The 19,383-nt window shown below is 36.6% G+C and overlaps 1 protein-coding gene across 3 annotated transcripts in view; it reads left to right on the plus strand.

The window, feature by feature from the left end:
* NR2C1 (nuclear receptor subfamily 2 group C member 1) overlaps window positions 1–19,383 on the plus strand; it is a 68,442-nt gene that overhangs the window by 38,293 nt on the left and 10,766 nt on the right. For 2 of the 3 annotated variants that reach the window (XM_075551167.1, XM_075551165.1), the window contains exons 8-11: window positions 2,301–2,485; window positions 3,624–3,786; window positions 12,125–12,246; window positions 19,242–19,381. In XM_075551167.1, the coding sequence (XP_075407282.1) occupies window positions 2,301–2,485; window positions 3,624–3,786; window positions 12,125–12,246; window positions 19,242–19,381 (610 nt within the window). The remainder of the gene's footprint in view (window positions 1–2,300; window positions 2,486–3,623; window positions 3,787–12,124; window positions 12,247–19,241; window positions 19,382–19,383) is intronic. The other variant, XM_075551166.1, reaches the window with a different exon arrangement.

Genomic DNA, 19,383 nt, shown 5'->3' on the forward strand with positions numbered 1-19,383 from the left:
CATGTGGGCTTTGTTGCCTCTGGTCCAGATGGCCGTTTTTTTACTTTCAAGCCTTTAAGACCCCAGACGCTATATCTCTCAATAGCCAGGCACCATCAGCTTTCTTCACCACACTTACTTATGCGCACACATTTGTCTTTAGGGACAACTAAAAAGGAGGATGAGAATGGTTAAACACAGCTGTGTTCTGCTCTGTATTCTTGACAACCACCCAAAAATATTAAAACTGAATTATACATGAAATGGTAAAGGCTTTATTATCTATGCTTATCAGAATGAAATAAAAATATCTTTTTCTCCTCATGTTTAAGAAGGCTGTTGGAGCAGATGTACAGCCTTCAGTCCAGACAAACCTTATTTGCTACCTGAGTGACCATTGGTAATTTTCCCTGTAGGTGATAGGAGGATAATGATTTCTGCTTTTCAAGATTGTTGTGAGGATTAAATTAAATACTTTTTTCTGCATAGAGGCTGGGATGTTCAAACCTTCCCAGTAGCAGCAGTGCCCTTAACCACCCCACCGCACAGTGCCACTCATGGATTTGAGTCAACTCACTGCCCTCTAGTCTGTTGACTCATAGCGACCCTATAGGACAGGATAGAAATGCCCCTGTGAGTTTCCAAGACTAGCTGTTTACAGGAGTTGAAAGCCCTGTTTTTCGTCCCCAGAGTAGCTAGTGGTTTTGAACTGCTGACCTTTGGGATTTCATCTCAACATGTAACCACTCCATCACCAGGGCTTCTCTTGAATTTGAGCAGGGCACACAAATACATTCCTTCTCATCATTCACCAAATTCAATCTCATAAGGAATTGATAAGACAAGTGAAATATGAAGAAAATGTATACATTAGGATTAAGAACACTAAAAACACATAAATGGAAATAAAATTCATTTGGTACATTAGAGGTTGCTGAGCTAACAACTCATTGCTCTGGAATTGGTAAATAAATAGAAGAAAACCAAACACCTACTTCTGTACAAACGATATTTCTGGGAAGTCAATTAAAAATTCTTTTAAAAAAGAATTACAGCTTACTAATGCCAAAAGAAGAAAATTTACATAACCGCCATCCAATTGACTTGATTTGTGGTAACCTTGCAAAGGAATGCAATGTTGCCCCGCCCTGTACTATCCTCAGAGTCAAGACTGCCCAGAGTCCATCGTTTTGTCTGTGGGACCAGTCCATTTAAAGAGCTCTGGTTAAGTGATAGACTGCCAGCCTCAAGGTGGACAATTTGAACCCACCAGCCATCTCTCTGGGGAAAAATAAAGCCCCCCACTTCAGTAAAAGTTGACAGCCTCAAACTACTGAAACCATTCTACTCCTATACTGTTATAATTTGGAATCGACTCCATGGCAGTGGGGTTGAATTGTGTTGGCCTGTCCTTACTGAAGGTCTCAATGCCATCCCATTGGTGAAAACCCTGTGTTTCACTAAACCACCTTCAATGATCTTCCTGATGACATGCCCAAAGCAAGTGAGCTGGTTGATGTCCTGTTGTGAGCTACAAGGTTTTCAATTGGTTAATTTTTTTTGAAGTAGTTAATCAGACCTTTCCTTGTAGTCTGAATTAGTCTGGAAGCTCCACTGAAACCTGCCCACCATGGGTGATCCAGCTGGTATTTGAAATCTTGTGGCCTAGATTTCAGCATCAGACCAACATTGCAAGCCACCACAGTACCACAATGTGAGATAGAATGAGACTCTGCATATCATTAATATGAAAACACAAGTAATGTGTAACAAAAGACTAATTTTTTTTAATTCAGAGATTTTAAAATCAGGGAATGAAGATAAAAATGGGCACCAGATCAACTTCTTTTTTACTTTTTATTTCCTCAGCATTTAATACAGCACCTTATAATAATTGACATTCTTTTCACTAATATTCATTTTATTTACATAACTTCTAATTTGTCTAAGTTTTGGAAATTACCAGAACTATCAGAATTTAATGAATTAAAGCATATGCAAAGAGAACTTCGATGAACATCTAATTGAATATTGTTTTGCATAATAACCTATGACTTGGGTAGATTAGCTGATAGGTGAAGTTTTCTATTTAATATAAGTTTTGCATCAACATTTCTTTAAAAATGTATAGGATGGTTTTAAACTTGTATTTTCCCCAAAACATTTCCTAAAAGCTCAGAACTCTTGATTTTACTTTCTAGGTATCATATATGGAAATTAGAGTACTTCAGATATGTCACAATGTAGGATCGCATGGTTCAGATGTAAAGTTACCTCATGCTGGTTTGCAGAGCTGTGATACTCTTGCTCTTTTTTTAAAGGTTGGATCCTGTCAGGGAGATTTGAGCACATTGGCCAGTGTGGTTACATCATTAGCCAATCTTGGAAAAACTAAAGATCTTTCTCAAAATAGTAATGAAATGTCTGTGATTGACAGCTTAAGCAATGGTGATACCTCTCTGTGTGAGTTTCACCAAGAAATGCAAACAAACGGTGATGTTTCAAGGTAAATGTCTAATTTGATCTTAAGTGTCCTTTAGTATTTCTGAAAATATTTTTATGTTGAATATTATTTACAGATGTTTCAGAAAAGCTACTGTTTCTATTACTGCTTTAAAATCTTAAAGCCTAGTCTGTTGTAATGAAAAAGGCAGCATTCAGTATAAAAATGTTTGACTGTTTACATGATAAACTCAAAGGACAATGAGTATTTCAAATGTTAAAAAGAAGTCATAAAATTAGACATTTGTTTCTCTCTGAAAATGATGCTGTGGGTCTGATATTTCAAACCAGGATTCAGCTGCTGTGTATTGTATGTAGCGTGAAGTATGGCTCATAAGGCAATCATCTTGATTCCTCCCCCTGCCTACCCCTAGTTTCTAATGGTGAAAATAAATTCCAAAGGCTTAGTTGAATCAACTATTGTTTTAAATTACTTTCAGGAAACAAGTGTCAGAATTCTGACTCATTGCCTCAATATCTGTTTATCACTTACAATGTTGCAGAAACCTCAGTTGAGAGTCTTAAAAAGGACTTTGTTGAACATAAAGATTTTAAGAAATGCTAGAGAGCAACTCCCTAAAACCATGGGGAGCTAACTTGAAAAATTGATTGCTAACTTTTGTTCACCATCTTATTTTTTGAACTTACTGTTTTATCTGTAGTTCTGTGTAATCACATGTTTTAAAATAGTATTTGAATTTTTAAGTAAAACTCAAATCTGTGCTATATTGTGTAGCATAGAGTCAAATTAATATAGGCTTTGCTCATGCTCTTTCTAAATAACTTATGTGAGCTAAATAAATAGACCAAAAACCTGTGATATCAATGGGTAACTTTTAAAGGAAATTTTCACTCCACAGTATAATGTTCAGACTTCTCCTATAATGATATGTTTTCTAAGACATAATATCTTGACAATCAATTTATGGATTTTCTAGTTTTCTGTACTAGACCTGTGAAGTTAATTCGTTGCTTTTGGAGAAGTTCATGATTATCAACTGGCATAGAGTGCTTGGGGATAAACCAGATTTCTATTTTCTAAACATTTTTTCATCTTAAATCTTCATTTCAGAATTTTGTGTAGAATTTACCTTTTATTGTGGCAACTGGCCAAGCCAACAGCTTCTGATTTCTCTTTGTAGGGCATTTGATACTCTTGCAAAAGCATTGAATCCTGGCGAGAGCTCGTCCTGTCAGAGCTCAGAGGGCGTGGAAGGAAGCCTGCACCTCATTGCTGGAGATGCAGACATCAATGATGTCGAGAAAGAGGGGCCCCTTCTCAGCGAGTCACATGTAGTTTTCAGGGTATTTCCTGTGTATATTTTTATTTTTTATATCTTGTTTATTATTCAGTGTGATTTCAGTCTTCCTTCCAAAAATCAAAGTATTATTATGCTTTATTATGCTTTAAAAGTCAGAAATATTCCCAATGGGATTTCACGACAGCAGCAGTAAATTATATCCATCTAGCTATGTAAAATAATGCTCTGTAAAGCATTGTTTTAGTTGTAATGCAAGTAATAGACCTAAGTTTATAAAAGTTAATTTTAGAACATTCAACAAATTTTTATAACTATAATTTTATACTTTAAAGTCTGGCCTTTATGATATTTTGAAAGTACTGCTTTTGTTCAGTGCCTCAGACCAAGATACTTTGTTTTTTATGGCAACTACAAAAAAGCCTCATTTATTCTGACTAATTTGCTAGCATTATTAGAAAAATTAGTACATTTTGAGTTTTTTTTTTTTTAGCTTTTTTGTACTTTTTAACAATGTGGAGATGGGTGGTACATTTCCTTTTGGGGTTCTTTTGTGTTTTGGTCTTCTAGGGACATTCATCTATGCGAGAAGCAGTATATGTTGTTTACTAGAGAATGGTGGGTTTGTCACCCAAATAATGTTTCAGTCAGAGCTATAAATGAGCTGACCATTAAGGAGTGACCTTAAACCATCTGATCCTTTTGTTTAACCTTTTGGTATCTTTGCTCTGTCAATAAGAGTGCTGTTAGAAAACTGCATGCAAAATGATTGAAAGTACATAGGAGTTTTCATAACAGTACCAGACTGTACTGGAATATCTTGGTATAATTGCTTATAATTTTACTATAGATTATAATTTTCCATAGAGAGATAAAGAATGTGTGCATGAGTATGTGTGTGTATGCATGTCTGTGTGTGTGAGAGAGAGAAAATAGAGTATCAAATGCATATGTACCTTACTGGTAGAAATGATGAACACATGATAAGCCTAACATTGGCCAAAACTGCATATGGTAAAATTTGTATTTGCTTAAGTTTGCCTTGGTAGAAGTAAATAGCCACAGCCAGAGCTCAATAATGACTTAACTACTAATTACTGTTATTTGATATAGTTAGTCAAGCATATCAGTGAAACCCATCTTTATATAAAACTTTATCAAAGATAACTTATAAGGAAATATTAGAAAGGTAATAGGAATAATGACTGTCATCCTTTAAAAGTAATGATTATAATTGGACAAGGGACAGCAGTGGAGTCAAGCAAACTGACTTTTCTCATTGCTCTTACTCTAAAGCTTATGGGCTCTCAGCTCTATTTCCTTCCTGCCTTTGGATGAGAATGGGGAGAAAGGATGTGTTATAAATAAGATGGATGTAGAAGGACAAACCTGCAGAGGAGGAGAACTTATATTGAGAGTCGTCGTTCACGTTTTACATTGCTCATGGTGGTTCTCAGATCATGGAATCTTTCAAATATGTGTTTTGGAAAGGTGAATTAGGCAAGTTCAAACAATTGCTCTTACCTTCCCTTCTTGAATTGAGTATGTTTTCCATTTTACCCAGCTTTACTGTACTTTGGGTATCCTCAGACCCAGCAATATCAAGTTGATTGTTTTTCTAAAGTGAACAGTCCTCTTTCCTTATTCTTCTGTGCAATCTCTGTGAAGTCAAGGTTGGTGTGCTTTTTTGGTGGTGGTGGTGGTGGTAGTTTTTTGTTCTTGTTTTGTTATGTTTTAGTGATTCCCCTCAGATGCTCTAGCCTGGGACTTTCTAAATTTGTTCTTTTCTTGGCATTTTCTGGTCATGAATTTTAAGACATCATCAGATAACTCAGTCTTAAATATTCAGCTAAATGCCTTTTTTTCCTTCTCTTGTATTTTCATGGGGCATGATAGTTTGAGGCATAAGAGGATGCTTTAAAAAGTGCATGAAAAATTAAAAACATTATCATAGACATTTTGAAGCCCTCCTTGAACATTCTGACACATTCGTGCATATGAGCCTCACCATAATCTTTTTGGAAGGTTAATATTTTTATTTTCATTTTGTGAATAAGGAAAGAGTCTTGGAGGTTTGTGTTGTTTTGCTTCAAGTAACTGGCTACTAAGACTAATAATCTAATATCAAAGCTTGCATTTTGACACTGTTATCCAGGATAGTGGTGATACTTAAGATTTTATTTAGCATTAAGCTTTTGGGTAAGATTTCTTATACACTGTCTTCCATGATTCTTTCATTTGCCATATAGTAATCATTAAATCGCTTTATGTGAATAATTTAGATAGGTAGTATTCTTCTTTCAGAAGCAGGTATCTGAGATAAAAGTAAAGTGTTCTTCTCTTGTGTTTATTAAATCAGTATCTGAATCTCAATCTTGGGGTTCAACTATATTGACATTTGGGAGTCTTTCTCAGGATCTCTGCCCCTCACTCCCCTCCATTCTATAACTTTATCAAGTTGTTACTAAGTCCATCACTTGAACTTTTCCCTCTACATTTCCATTATTACCATGTTTCATGGTTTTCATTTAGAAAATTTCTTTGTTCCACCTTTATTTCTGTCTTTAGTTAAATGGAAAGAAAGGATGTGTTATTTTTAAAAAGAACCCATTGTAAGGGATAAGGACAGAGTACTTCTTTCCTTTTTCTCAATGAAATTACTTTACTTATACCTTTGCTTCCAGTCTCCCTTCATCTTGTTCCCCACATTGGCACCAGAGTGGTGTCCCTCTCAACTTAAAAGTCTTCATTTCTAGGAGGGGATCGAGTTTAATCTCCACAGCATGTTTTTAGGGCCTGCCATCTCCCACTGCCTTCGAGCTGGTTCTTACTCCAAGGTGGTAAAACTTTCTTTCTTTTTGGCTGTCAGTCTTTAAGGGAGCAGATAGCCTCCTAGTCTGGTCCACCTGTCTCTCATTTCTCAGGCATGCTATCCCCTTTTATAGCATGTTCTATGCCTCATTTTCCTCCTTTGCTGACACTATGATACGTAGCCTAGTGGGACTCACAGATCTCGGTAGATAACTTCTGCATGAGTGATTTTACCAGGGCTGTTCAGGTAATTAATGATCAAGTTGCTGGGAAGGGTCGGGGCGTTGAGGGGATCCAGTTCTAACCTAAGTCAAATGGTTTGTTTTAATCTATATCATGCAGCCTATTATCAGAATTACATACAGAACTTTGTTTTAGAAAGGTAATAACTTCCTAAATCAGTAGTCGAGTTCTCACTGCACTCTTGAAAAAAATCACTGAACACATTGAATTTCCTAATGTGGAAAAAATGCATAATTTACTTTATAAACCAAAAGAACAGAGAGATTTAGGAATCTTTAGCCTTATTGTTATAGAAGCTTCTCTTTATACAGGGAAGGCTTGTAGACTAAAAGTCTTGTAGACTTAAGTCTAAAAGACTAGTTGTTGATAACATTGTTTTATCCTTAGTCAACATTAGTTTCCGACACTTTGCTGTTAGAAATTTAAGTATGTACAACAGACAATTATAGAACATGCCCACTCTTTGTAAGTAATATAGCACAGGCATTTTTTAAATAAGGAATTTCTGTGTTTTAAAAGATGTGTTTTACGAAGCGTGTTGACATAGAAGCAGAAAGTATTATTTCCATTGTAGCAATCAAGGTGTCTTTTAACCTTTATATCTAGTGCAGTGTTTCAGTGTCATTTTAAAAAATCATTTTATTGGGGGCTCATACAACTCTTATGACAATCCATACATACATCCATTGTGTCAAGCACATTTGTACATTTGTTGCCATCATCATTCTCAAAACATTTACTTTCTACTTGAGCCCTTGTTATCAACTCCTCATTTTTCCCCTTCCTCCCTTGCGCCATGAACACTTGATAATTTATAAATTATTATTATTATGTCATATCTTACACTGTCTGTCTCCCTTCACCCACTTTTCTGTTGTCTATCCCTCAGGGAAGAGGTTATATATAGATCCTTGTAATTGGTTTCCACTTTCTACCCAATCTTCCCTCTACCCTCCCAGTATCACCACTCTCACTACTGGTCCTGAAGGGATCATCTGTCCTGGATTCCCTGTTTCCAGTTCATACCTGTACCAGTGTACTTCCTCTGTCTAGCCAGATTTGTAAGGTAGAATTGGGATCATGAGAGTAGGGGGGTAGGGGGAAGCATTTAAGAATAAGAGGAAAGTTGTATGTTTCATCATTGTTACACTGCACCCTGACTAATTTGTCTCCTCCCCGTGACCCTTCTGTAAGAGAATGTCCAGTTGCCTACAGATGGGCTTTGGGTCCCCAATTTGCACTCCCCCCTCATTCACGATATGATATTTTGTTCTTTGATGCCTGATCCCTTCGACACCTCGTGATCACACAAGCTGGTGTGCTTCTTCCATGTGGGCTTTGTTGCTTCTGAGCTAGATGGCCGCTTGTTTGCCTTTAAGACCCAAGATGCTATATCTTGTGATAGCCAAGACGCTATATCTTGTGATATCTTGTTTACCTTTAAGCTTTTAAGACCCAAGACGCTATATCAGCTTTCTTCACCATGTTTGCTTATGCACCCATTAGTCTTCAATGATCATGTTGGGAAGTGAGCATCATGGAATGCCAATTTAATAGAGCAAAGTGTTCTTGCATTGAATGAATACTTGAGTAGAGGCCCAATGCCCATCTGCTACCTGAATAGTAAACCTATAAATATATGCATTCAGTGTCATTTTGATGAAGATGTTCATCTATTTGAGTTATGGATGCCTTTGCAAATTTGGTGAAAGCTGTATAACCATTCTCCAGAAAATTCCATAAAACCACATCCTTATAAAATGTTTTAATTTCATAGACTTGATCTGCTCTATATGAACTATGAAATGAACTGCTCTAACCAATCTCACAAAAATAAGGGAAAACATGAGTGTCTTTGCTCTTTGTACATTTTCAAACATACAGGTAGAATTCTCTTTAAAAGTTACATGGAAAAATAAGTAAGCTACATGGAATGATATATCAGAAAAGTTATGTAGTTTCCAAATTTTATTGTTATTTCCATTGTTAACAGTTTCCAAATAGAATTTGTGGATATAATTATTATTGACATGTGAATAGAATCTTTAACCATCCAATTATATCCTTCTAAGTAAAGTTTTCATAGGAATGTTTGTTAAAAAAAATTATGAAATCTATTAATGCCTCATTTCTAAGACTTCTGCTTACCAATATTCAGTGCTTATTTAAAAAAATAATGGAGAAAAAGATCACTACAGTTGTAGTAATAACTAAATGAAGAGGTAGTAAAATTATTTTAATTCCATAATCATTTATTTCCCATAAACTGTTTGCAAGTTCCTCGAGGTATATGGCAGGAGCACAATGGTTAAATTATTAGGTGTTAACATATAAAGTGTTAGCTCAAATTCACCAGCTGTGCCATGAAACCAATGTGGCTTTCTCTTCCCATAAAGATCACAGCCCTTTCCTATGGGAGCACTATATGTTGAAATCAACTCAACAGCAATTGGTTTGGATTTCTTGGTTGTTGTTTTTTATATCATCTATATTTACCAGGTTCAAATATTTTTTAATGATTTGGTCTTGCTAATGATTTTTTTCTAGTTAAAAATACATTATATTTCATAGTTGAGAAAGTTCATTAATTAGACAAATTGTTAGTACAGACCTTTCTGAAGAATGAATAGTATAGTTCTTCCTAAAAGTGACTTTTTTCATATTGTAAAAATTATTTTTACACAGTTTATGAAAATGCTCCTTAATGACAAAGATTCAAGCAAAACACAAATACATAGAGTAAAATTTGAAAAACCTATTTTATCTCACAGGTAGTACTATTAATTGAAATGTACTTCCTTTTTTTCTCATATTATTGGGGGCTCGTACAGTCATCCATACATCCATCCATTCTGTATATGTTGCCATCATTATTTTAAAGCATTTTCTTTCTACTTGAGCCCTTAGTATCAGCTCATTTTCCCCCCTATCTCTCCCACTTTTCCTCCCTCATGAACCCTTGATTATTTATAAATTGTTATTTTTTTATGTCTTACACTCACCGATGTCTCTCTTCACCCACTTTTCTGTTGTCCATCCCCCAGGTAGGGGGTTTATATGTAGTTCATTGTGATCGGTTTCCCCTTTCTTCCCCTTCCCCTCTTAGTATCACTACTCTCATCATGGTCCTGAGGGGTTTATCTGTCCTGGATTCCTTGTGTTTCCAACTAATCTGTACCGGTGTACATTCTCTGCTCTAGCAGATTTATAAGGTAGAATTGATATGATAGTGGGGGAGAGGAAGCATGAGAGAACTAGAGGAAAGTTGTACGTTTCATCAGTGCTATACTGCACCCTGACTGTCTTGTCTCTTCCTTGGGACCCTTCTGAAAGGGGATGTCCAATTAATTATCTACAGATGGGTTTTTAGTCGCCACTCTACATGCCCCCTCATTCACATTGATAGGAGTTTTTGTTCTGTCTTTTTTTAAAAATCTATTTTATTAGGGGCTCATACAACTCTTGAGTCTTTGTTGCCTCATACATGATCCCATCGATACCTCATGATCACACAAGTCTTTCTTTTACACTCTAATGACCTATGAGACAAAGTGCCCATGTGTAATTCCTACCTCTAGAACTTGAGTGGCAGGCTTACTAGTTCTGTGCTGGGCTGCTAACTGAAGGTTAGCAATTCAAAACCACCAGCCACTCTTAGGGAGAACAACACGGTATTCTAATTCCATAAAGAGTTAGTGTCTCAGCAACCCACTAGAGCCGTTCTGCCCAGCCCTATAGGGCTGCCGTGTGCCAGATTGGACTCAATGGCAGTGAGTTTGGCTTGAGCTGGAATTTAGAAACTGCCACTCCACTTTTAGTGTGTGCTGCCATCTGGTGGGAACCTGTATAATTGTGTATCTTAGAAATTGAACTCCGCCCATGAAGCCCAGCACAAGACCCCTTAGGACAATGTGTCCCACTAATTAAAATGACCAAAAAAGAAATTCTTTTTCACTTCATTCAAAGTGCTTTCTATTACAGAAAACACATGGTTGGAGTAAAAATATTCAAAGCAAAAAATAATCCCGTCTCAAAGGGACTAACATTAATTGAATCGTCTGTGTATTAGCGTGCTGTTTTTTCCAGTGAGAGAACTGGGAGATATTTTTCTGTGCCATCACATCTTAATCTGTCTTGTCAGTTTCAATGGCTACAAGGTATCCTACAGCATGGATTATTCTTTCCCCAGTGATAGAAATTTGGGTTGTTGCCAGTACTTCCTTTCATTGTTATGAGTAGCGCTTATTGGAACATCCTTGCACATGCCTTATTGTGCAAATAATTGTCGATTAGATATTTAGAGGTGGCTGGATTAGGTCGTGAGAGATCCTTAGTGGTGCCATGGGTAAAGTTGTCAGTGGCTAGCTGTCCCACCAGCCAGCCATTCTGGGAGAAAACTGGTGGCAGCCTGCTTCTTTAAATATTGACAGCAATATTGTGGAGCAATTCTGCCCTGTTACATGGAGTCATGGGGTTGGGATCCACTCCATAGCAGTAAGTTTGGTTTATTGGGCATGGAGCATACTCCTTCCGGGAATTTTGCTCCATACTACCTAAATACCCTCCAGGTGCCCAAGCTCGTTGCTCTGTATCTGCAGCTATACTTGGTACTGTTGTTGGCTGCAGTCATTTTAAAGTAGAGGAAGAGGTTACATTTTATTTACAGCACCAAAATGATTTTCAGAAATACTTTTAGAAGGATTTTTCTATGCAATGCTTTCAGCTGTGGCTATATGTTTAAAATAGCTGCCTGAGATCAGCAGCAATACAAACGGACTGCTTTTGTGAGGAGTATATGGTGACAGACACCTTTTTCTCTGTAGATTTTAAAAGACTACTTATGAGTCCATACCAGTCTTTTAAAGGAAGGAGTAAGCCCCAAGACACAACCAGAAAATAATTTTGGTTGATATTTGTTAAGTGGGATTCCACTTGGTTTGTTAGAAGCTATGGCCTTGATGGTGTGGTGTCAGGTGATTGGCTGCTAACTGAAAAGTTGACTGTTTGTACCCACCAGGTGCTGCGAGGGAGAGGTGACTGCGTCCATAAAGATGGCCTGCCTCGGAAACCTATGGGACAGTTCTACTCTGGCCTATAAGCTCACTAGGAGTCAGTAGTGGGTTTTTCTGGTTTACAGGCTACTACTTTATTGTGAGAGCTTTATTGTTCGCTGTGAAACAGTGACTGGATTTTCTCCAGGTTTGCATTTTTAGCCAACTCTATTGGAAAGATGCATTTTATGTGTGACGTTTACATTTAACTTTTCAAAGAAGTAATAACTTAGACTGTTCAGTCTTAAGATTATTTACCAAAATCCCTGTTCGTACTAGCTCACCATGCCTTCTCCTATGCCTGAGTACCTGAATGTGCACTACATTGGGGAGTCTGCCTCCAGACTGCTGTTCTTATCAATGCACTGGGCACTGTCGATCCCTTCCTTCCAAGCCCTAGGGTGAGTGTTTTGAAGTTCTTGAATATAAATGTAAATTTGTAGCACAAATGTACATTACGGGGAAAAGTACACAACTTTTACTCTGGGAGGATTTGAGAAGTAAAATAATGCAGCATTAAAAATGACTTAAATTTTTCCATTTATCTGCCAAACCTTGATAGCTAATCAATATTTTCTATATATCCTTTTTATTTGGATGGAACATACGCGGAGGCTGGCATTTGTAATAGGCTGGTTTTGATTCGGTCAAAGATAGGGAAAACTTCCCCACCCCCACAATCACTGGTGACTCCTTGAAGTATCTCGTGCCACTCCCATGATCGGTTGTCAGTTGGACAGGTGTAATCCACTGGGGCTTTGCCAGCTGATTTTTTTTTTAAGTAGATTCCCCAGGCCTTCCTTCTAATCTGTGTTAGTGTCAGGTCACTGTTTTCCTCCTACCCCCAGTTCAGATCGCCTGTTTCAAAGTTCATCCCAGCCTTGTTAACTAGGGAGTAGTACACTGCTTACAGTGATTATATTTAAACCTAGGGCAACATTGGTTTCTGGTCTTTATTTATTTGAAGGGAAAGGGTTGGGGAAGGAAGCCTTAAAAGTACCACCACAGGGATCTGTAGGCTGGGTTCTGATCACAGAAGCATGCCTTTATATCCATTCTCTTTTGAAGTAAGCAGGGGATATGCAAAATTATGTACTATAAGAAACACAATCTTTTAACTAAAGTTCACCCACTTTCTTTAGAGGGCTTTAAAGTAACTGATAGTAAGAAAGATCGAGCCCACAGTCAGGAAATTAATCTTTTAGGTAAAGGAACCCGCACGCCCCAGTATGATTGGGTGAACAATTCACTTCATTATCTTGTTTTCCTGTTTGTCAAATAGGAATAATAACTGCATCCTATCCTTAGAGAAGAGCTTGATTATAACTAAGAAACAGTTGAATCATGTCTGTAAACCGCACACTGAGGACTTCACTATAATTTGATTTAGTAAAACTTGTTGGATACACCATACATTCTTAAATCATATGCTTAAGGAATACAATTTCATACTCTGAAAACCTGCTTCATAGTAGTAGTATTTAAGCCAATTGGTAGTCCTTAGTCTGAAAGTCACATTTACCCTTCCAAATTCCTCCAGGCTTTTTGTTTCTTTTGTTTGAGAAAAAAATCAAAATATAATATAAATTCATATGCTAGCAATTATGTAACTCTAATGCACAAGTGTGCTAAACTTTCACTTGGCATACTCAAGCCAGGTAATCTGGTGATATTTTTAATAATAGGCTATCAGTTATTGTAAGACAAAAAAAGGAAGGTATTTTCAAGAAAGTAATTTGAACTCTTTGAATTATTCATGAAACTATTGATCCTAAGTATTTCTTGTTAAATTGGTGTAATTATCCTGTGGAAATAACCCAAATATTGAAGAAATAAAATAGAAAGTGAAAGGTTATAATTAACTTTATAGTGGCAGCTACATTTTCCTATGTTCTCTGGATAATTAGTTTCAACATAATAACTTCTGAATTTTTTGCAATCAGGATAACTATTGATTTAGTATTCAAGGCCATTAATTGCTGTATAAACTTTTATTTCTTATCCCTGGCCATTTAATTTATAGTCTTATTTATTTGTGTTGGCTTATCAGAAAGGACTAAATTCTATGAGAGAAAATAAAATCTGTTACATGATGAGGAAAGCTATTCTAAATGTCTTAAAAACTGATATTAGTTGCATTTTTATTTCTAGATTAAAAACTTCATAACATCACTTCAATTTTAGAGAAACAGATGAATAACATCATTCATTCTCTAAAAGTCAAGTTGGTGTTGATAACTAAACTTAGTGGAGGGGAATAGTAGCTTAAAGAATCTTTACAAGTGCTTGGTAATACCATTTATATTGGGCTTCTCTATTTGACAAGGATGTTACATTCGTGGGTGAGATTTATAATTTCAGTACTTATGTAATTCCACTGTTGGTTGTGTGTTTTTCTTGCATACTTCAATGATAAGCAACTACAAGCTAGTACTAGACTGAGTTTGGTGGCACCTGGCATGATTTACAAACAAACAATAAAGCCCTCACTGCCATCAAGTGGATTCTGACTCCTAGTGACCCTATAAGACAGGGTGGAGCTGCCTCTCAGGGCTTCCAGTGCTGTAACTCTATGGCAGTAGAAAGCCTGACGGCTGGTGTTTTCAAACTCTTGACCTTGAAGTTAGCGGTCTAATACATAAGCCACTCCACCACAGGGGCTCCTAAGTACTCCTCATTTATCTCTACCAAAATTCTTACAAAGTAATAAAAAATCCCAGGCCACCATCATTTACCACAGGAGACCTTAAGTGGGAAAATTTTTACTAAATGCTAAACCTGTAAGTTGAACCTTTCAAAACAAAGTTTTTAAAGTTTCACTAAAATGAAGTATTGTTTCATTATCTTAGTGGGGTGAAACCAGCTCTACTGATATGACCCCTAAACTACTATGCCCTCAGCTCAAATAGATGCTGCTAGGGAAAGAAGATTGCCTTTGATTTTTTTTCATGTACATGCCAAATAGGTTGTCCCCAGGTACAAATGACTCAGAAATCTTTTTCAAAGTAAGTAATATGAACAATGCTCTACTTGATAATTATGAGCACTAATTCCATGTTTTCTGAACATTATTGAACATGAATAATACACTGTAATGGTTTAAGAAAAACACCATTATGCATTTAAAAAAGACATATGCACATTTACTATTATGCTTTTGAAAATAGATTTTTGGTATTGGTTTCTGGAGACCTGACTGAGAGCTTAAGTACCTTCTCTACCCACCTCTTTTTACTTCCCCAGGGAAAAATGTTTTGAAAATAGGTGACACTGTCAGGTAAGCATTGGGTCAGAGGTTCAAACCTTGCCATAGGATAAAAGTATGAGGCTCTTATGGACATCCTCAGAAATATGCTATATAGTTAGGGTTGTAAATCAAAATTGACTTGACGGCATTGGTTTTGTTATGGGGACTCTACTGAGAACTTTAGAATTTTATTTGCAAATTTTTGAAATGGTTTATAGAATTTGTCATTCAATTCAAATTCTGGTACTGCCCTCTTGCCTTTGTGTATTTGGACCATTATTTAACTTCACTGAGGCTTAACTACCACATCTGTAAAGTAGGAGAAATACTTCCATGGGAGTGACATAATAAGTGTAAACTTCATCCAGGAAGTAGGTAGTAAATGATCAGTTGTTTTTTCTTTCTCAGTCTCAGCAACCTTCTTAAAGGAGAGTTGCTGTAGTTGTGTTTTGCTGTGTTTTTCCTAATGAAATTTAAATATTTGAATAGCATAGCTATATACTAAGATGTAATTTAAAATTTTTTGGATAAGAAATGTAGTTATTTTTGCTTTTATTTCTATTTGTGATTTTTCTTACCTCCTCAAAATATCTGCTAGTTTCTTGAGTAGCAATGGCTACTTTTCATCTTTTTTCTTGGAGGCTTTGAGTACCAATTTTGGTGTTTCCTCCTCCTGCACACCGATAGGCATTCCATATTCTTAGCTGAGTCTCCCCCCGCAGTTTCAGGACACTTCCTTGCTAGTAAGTGTAGCCAGGATGGGACTCTGATTTCTAGTCAGTGTCTCTGTTCTCTCTCCTTTCCTCCGTGTACTCCTTCATCACTTTGTTTAGCTATTTCCTCTTTAAACTTACGTATCAGAGGTGAAGACAAATACTTTTCCTTCACGTTTGCTTTTCATTTATTCCCCTATGTCTGTAAAAGTTTGTGGGAACATTACATTAGCTTTTCATTCCATTATTTTGACAAGCATTTTGAAAGTAAACACACTCACTGCTCCCAGTTTACATGTTCTCTTCATTGCTTGCACTTTATGCTTCCGTAATGGACTTCTTTCTGGCAGCCAGGTACATTTGCACCTAGTATTTCAATTTAGGGATTTATTGTAATTTACGTTCTCAGCTCTAACTAGTGAACATTTGGATTCCCTTTCTAAGAAGAAGCCCCGGTGGCTCAGTGGTTAAGCGCTCTACTGTTAACCGCACAGCCGGCACTTTGAGCCCACCGGCCGCTCTGCAGAGAGACGCAGCAGTCTGCTTCCATAAAGCCTTGGAGACCTTGCAGGGCAGTTCTCCTCTGTCCTCTAGGCTCATGGTGAATGGGCATGATGTTTGCTGCTGTCTTCATATGGCAGTTTATATTTCTTTGCCTACTTATGTCACTATTTCTATAAAATAGATTTCTATAAGTAAGATTTTTGGTTCAGAGAGGTTGAACCTGGTATATGTTTTCATTTTTGATGGTCCACTCCCACTTGTTCTCAAGTTGACTGGCTCATGGTCACCCTTTGTTTATCAGAGAAGACTGTGCTTCATTGCATTTCCATTAACTGAATTTTTGGATGTAGTTTGCCAAACCTGTCTAACAAGGTTCCTCTGCCCAGACTTGAACCTCCAACTTAAATATTAGCAGCTAGGCATGCTAACCTTTTGTACCACCTAAGGATGCTTAATTTTTTTTATCAACAGCACCAAATTGTCCTCCAACCAAGGTGTGCATAGTATATTCTTACCTTTTATTTTTATTGTTTTCATTGTAGCTGCACATTTATCCTTAATCATTTTCTATTTGGATATCTTAAAGCATTGCTTTTCTTTTTTTCTTTCTTTTTCAGCATTGCTTTTCATTTAAACTTTGCTTTCAAATTGATTTTTGTTTTTCTTCTACTTTTATGTCAAGTCATTCTCAAATACTGAGTAGAAAGGGAGAAGGAACCTGTTTTTTCTCAGTGGAAAAAAACAGTTCATTTCTTTGACCCTTAAGTTAATATTAGATTTTGTGTCAAGTATATTCAATTCTTAAATAAAATGTAATACAAAGGTTTGAGTTCTTAATGGTGCATTAAACAGAAGAAAAATGCAAGTGTCTCCTCTCACCTTAGATCTTTCCTATTAGGTTGTTCCTGCCGATTTAAATCTCTTTAGAGAAATGAAATCTTACTTCATAACTTTATTATAATAAAGTAAATAGCGTTGAGGGTTAAAGATTACTTAGATGTGAAAGAGCATGTGTCCCCAAGCTTTCATTCCCAGGTCTGACTTTTCCAAGTTTTCACTTCTCCCTGTTGTGTTCCCTGCCCTCGGGAATCATCTGCTGCATTCTTCTGGGTGCCTTGTGTCTTATCCCCTGAGATACAGGAATGCGTAAGAGGGTCTCGGCCTTCAGCAAGGTTGTAATCTAGTAGGTTCTAGTACTGGCTTAAACTCATAAGGTAGAATGCCATACAGCAAATAAAAAAGTATGTAGGTGGCATCTAAAGAGAAATGATTAACTCTCTTGGTAACAAAGTGTAGTAAGAGACTGTTTCTTCAAGATAGGGAGCTCTGAGCTAAATTAGAGATGAATTGGAACTAACCAGGATGCAGTATGAGAAAAGGACATTCCAAAAAGGGAAAGTAGCATCTCATAATGCACTGTTTATTTATTTGTTCTTCCTGATATCCTATTCCCTTAGATCTTTTATTGAGTTTTCCCTTTCCTTACTCTTCTCTGGGTCTCATCTTTTCTCTGTACAGTGTCACCTCCTCAGAAAGACTTTTAAAAATCTCCTCATATGAACTTGCTTCTATCATATTATATACATTTTATGATCATGTGGACATTTTATTACCTAAAATTACTTTTGTATGTATTCTATTTATAGAGACGATATAAGAATCTTGAAATTATACATGTGCTTGCTATAGTGCCTATTTCATGAACGCAGACTCAGGCTATCTTCAGTGCCAGGCATGGTGGCCTGGTGTATACAGTTGTCCCTGGCTTGGTTCTAGGACGTGAAAATTCATGGATGCTTACCCTTTATATAAAACAGCATAGTGCTTGCATTATGCCTAGTGTCATGTAAATAGCACTTTATGCTCACCTCTTAACCATTGAGAGATCTTGTTGACTATTTCATTGACTTTTAGGACTCTTCTGCTTGTCCCATCCCCATATTTTTTATCTGTGGTTGGCTTAATCCAAGGATCAAGACCCACAGATACGGAGGGCCAACTGTACTTTATGGCTTGGCTAATTCACATCTTTCTTATATTTGTGTCTCATCATAACTTTGAGCCAGATATATAGAATGTGTAGTGTCTTTGCGTAGTGTAGAGCATAACCTCAGATTTGGAGAGCTTCTGCCTATTTATGATTAGATAATCAAGCAGGTGGCACAGGTTTGAAACTCTTTGTCTCTTAACTTTTGCTCTAGTGATTTCACTTAGAAAAGGACTTCTGACCCTTGTTACTTCGAGTAAAAGCCTTGTGTATCAATAAGTCAGAATTAACTCAACGGCAGTGAGCTTAGGTTTTTGTGGGCCTTAGTCTCATCTGAAACACACTTACACAGTAAGCCATCTCTCCCAGGAAATTGGTTGCACTTACCTGCCATCCAATAATTCTAATTATCCTTTTTAGAAATAATGGATTTACATGCACTTAAGTCAAAAGAAAACTTGGGAAAGTTATTTAAATGTGTACTTTTGCTTTTTTTTTTAACATTTTATTAGGGGCTCATACAACTCTTATCACAATCCATACATATACATACATCAATTATATAAAGCACATCAGTACATTCTTTGCCCTAATCATTTTCAAAGCATTTGCTCTCCACTTAAGCCCTTTTGCATCAGGTCCTCTTTTTTTTCCCCCCTCGTACTTTTGCGTTTTGAACAATATTTCATCTGTCTGTGAAATGTGAGATTAAAGTACCACTTTTTATTCATTTATAATAGACTGGATGGTTAATAAGTTGGCTAATATTTAAATTTCTAAGTAATTCTTCATCAGTTTTTAGCATCTGTACAAAATAGAATTGACCGAGTCCATGCCTAGTCGGACCTTTTAGAATAATTTTAGTTAAGTAATACTTTGTTCTTTAAAAAATGAGTGCTGTAAAGTTTAGAAATTTTAATGATGCTTTACTCTATTTTTGCATAGGCATGAAAACAGCATATCATTGGTGAAAGCTTATTGGAATGAACTTTTCACTCTTGGTCTTGCCCAGTGCTGGCAAGTAATGAATGTGGCAACTATATTAGCAACATTTGTCAATTTTCTTCACAGTAGTCTTCAACAAGGT

Source organism: Tenrec ecaudatus, chromosome 6 (genome assembly GCF_050624435.1).
Source record: "Tenrec ecaudatus isolate mTenEca1 chromosome 6, mTenEca1.hap1, whole genome shotgun sequence".
Lineage (NCBI taxonomy): Eukaryota > Metazoa > Chordata > Mammalia > Afrosoricida > Tenrecidae > Tenrec > Tenrec ecaudatus.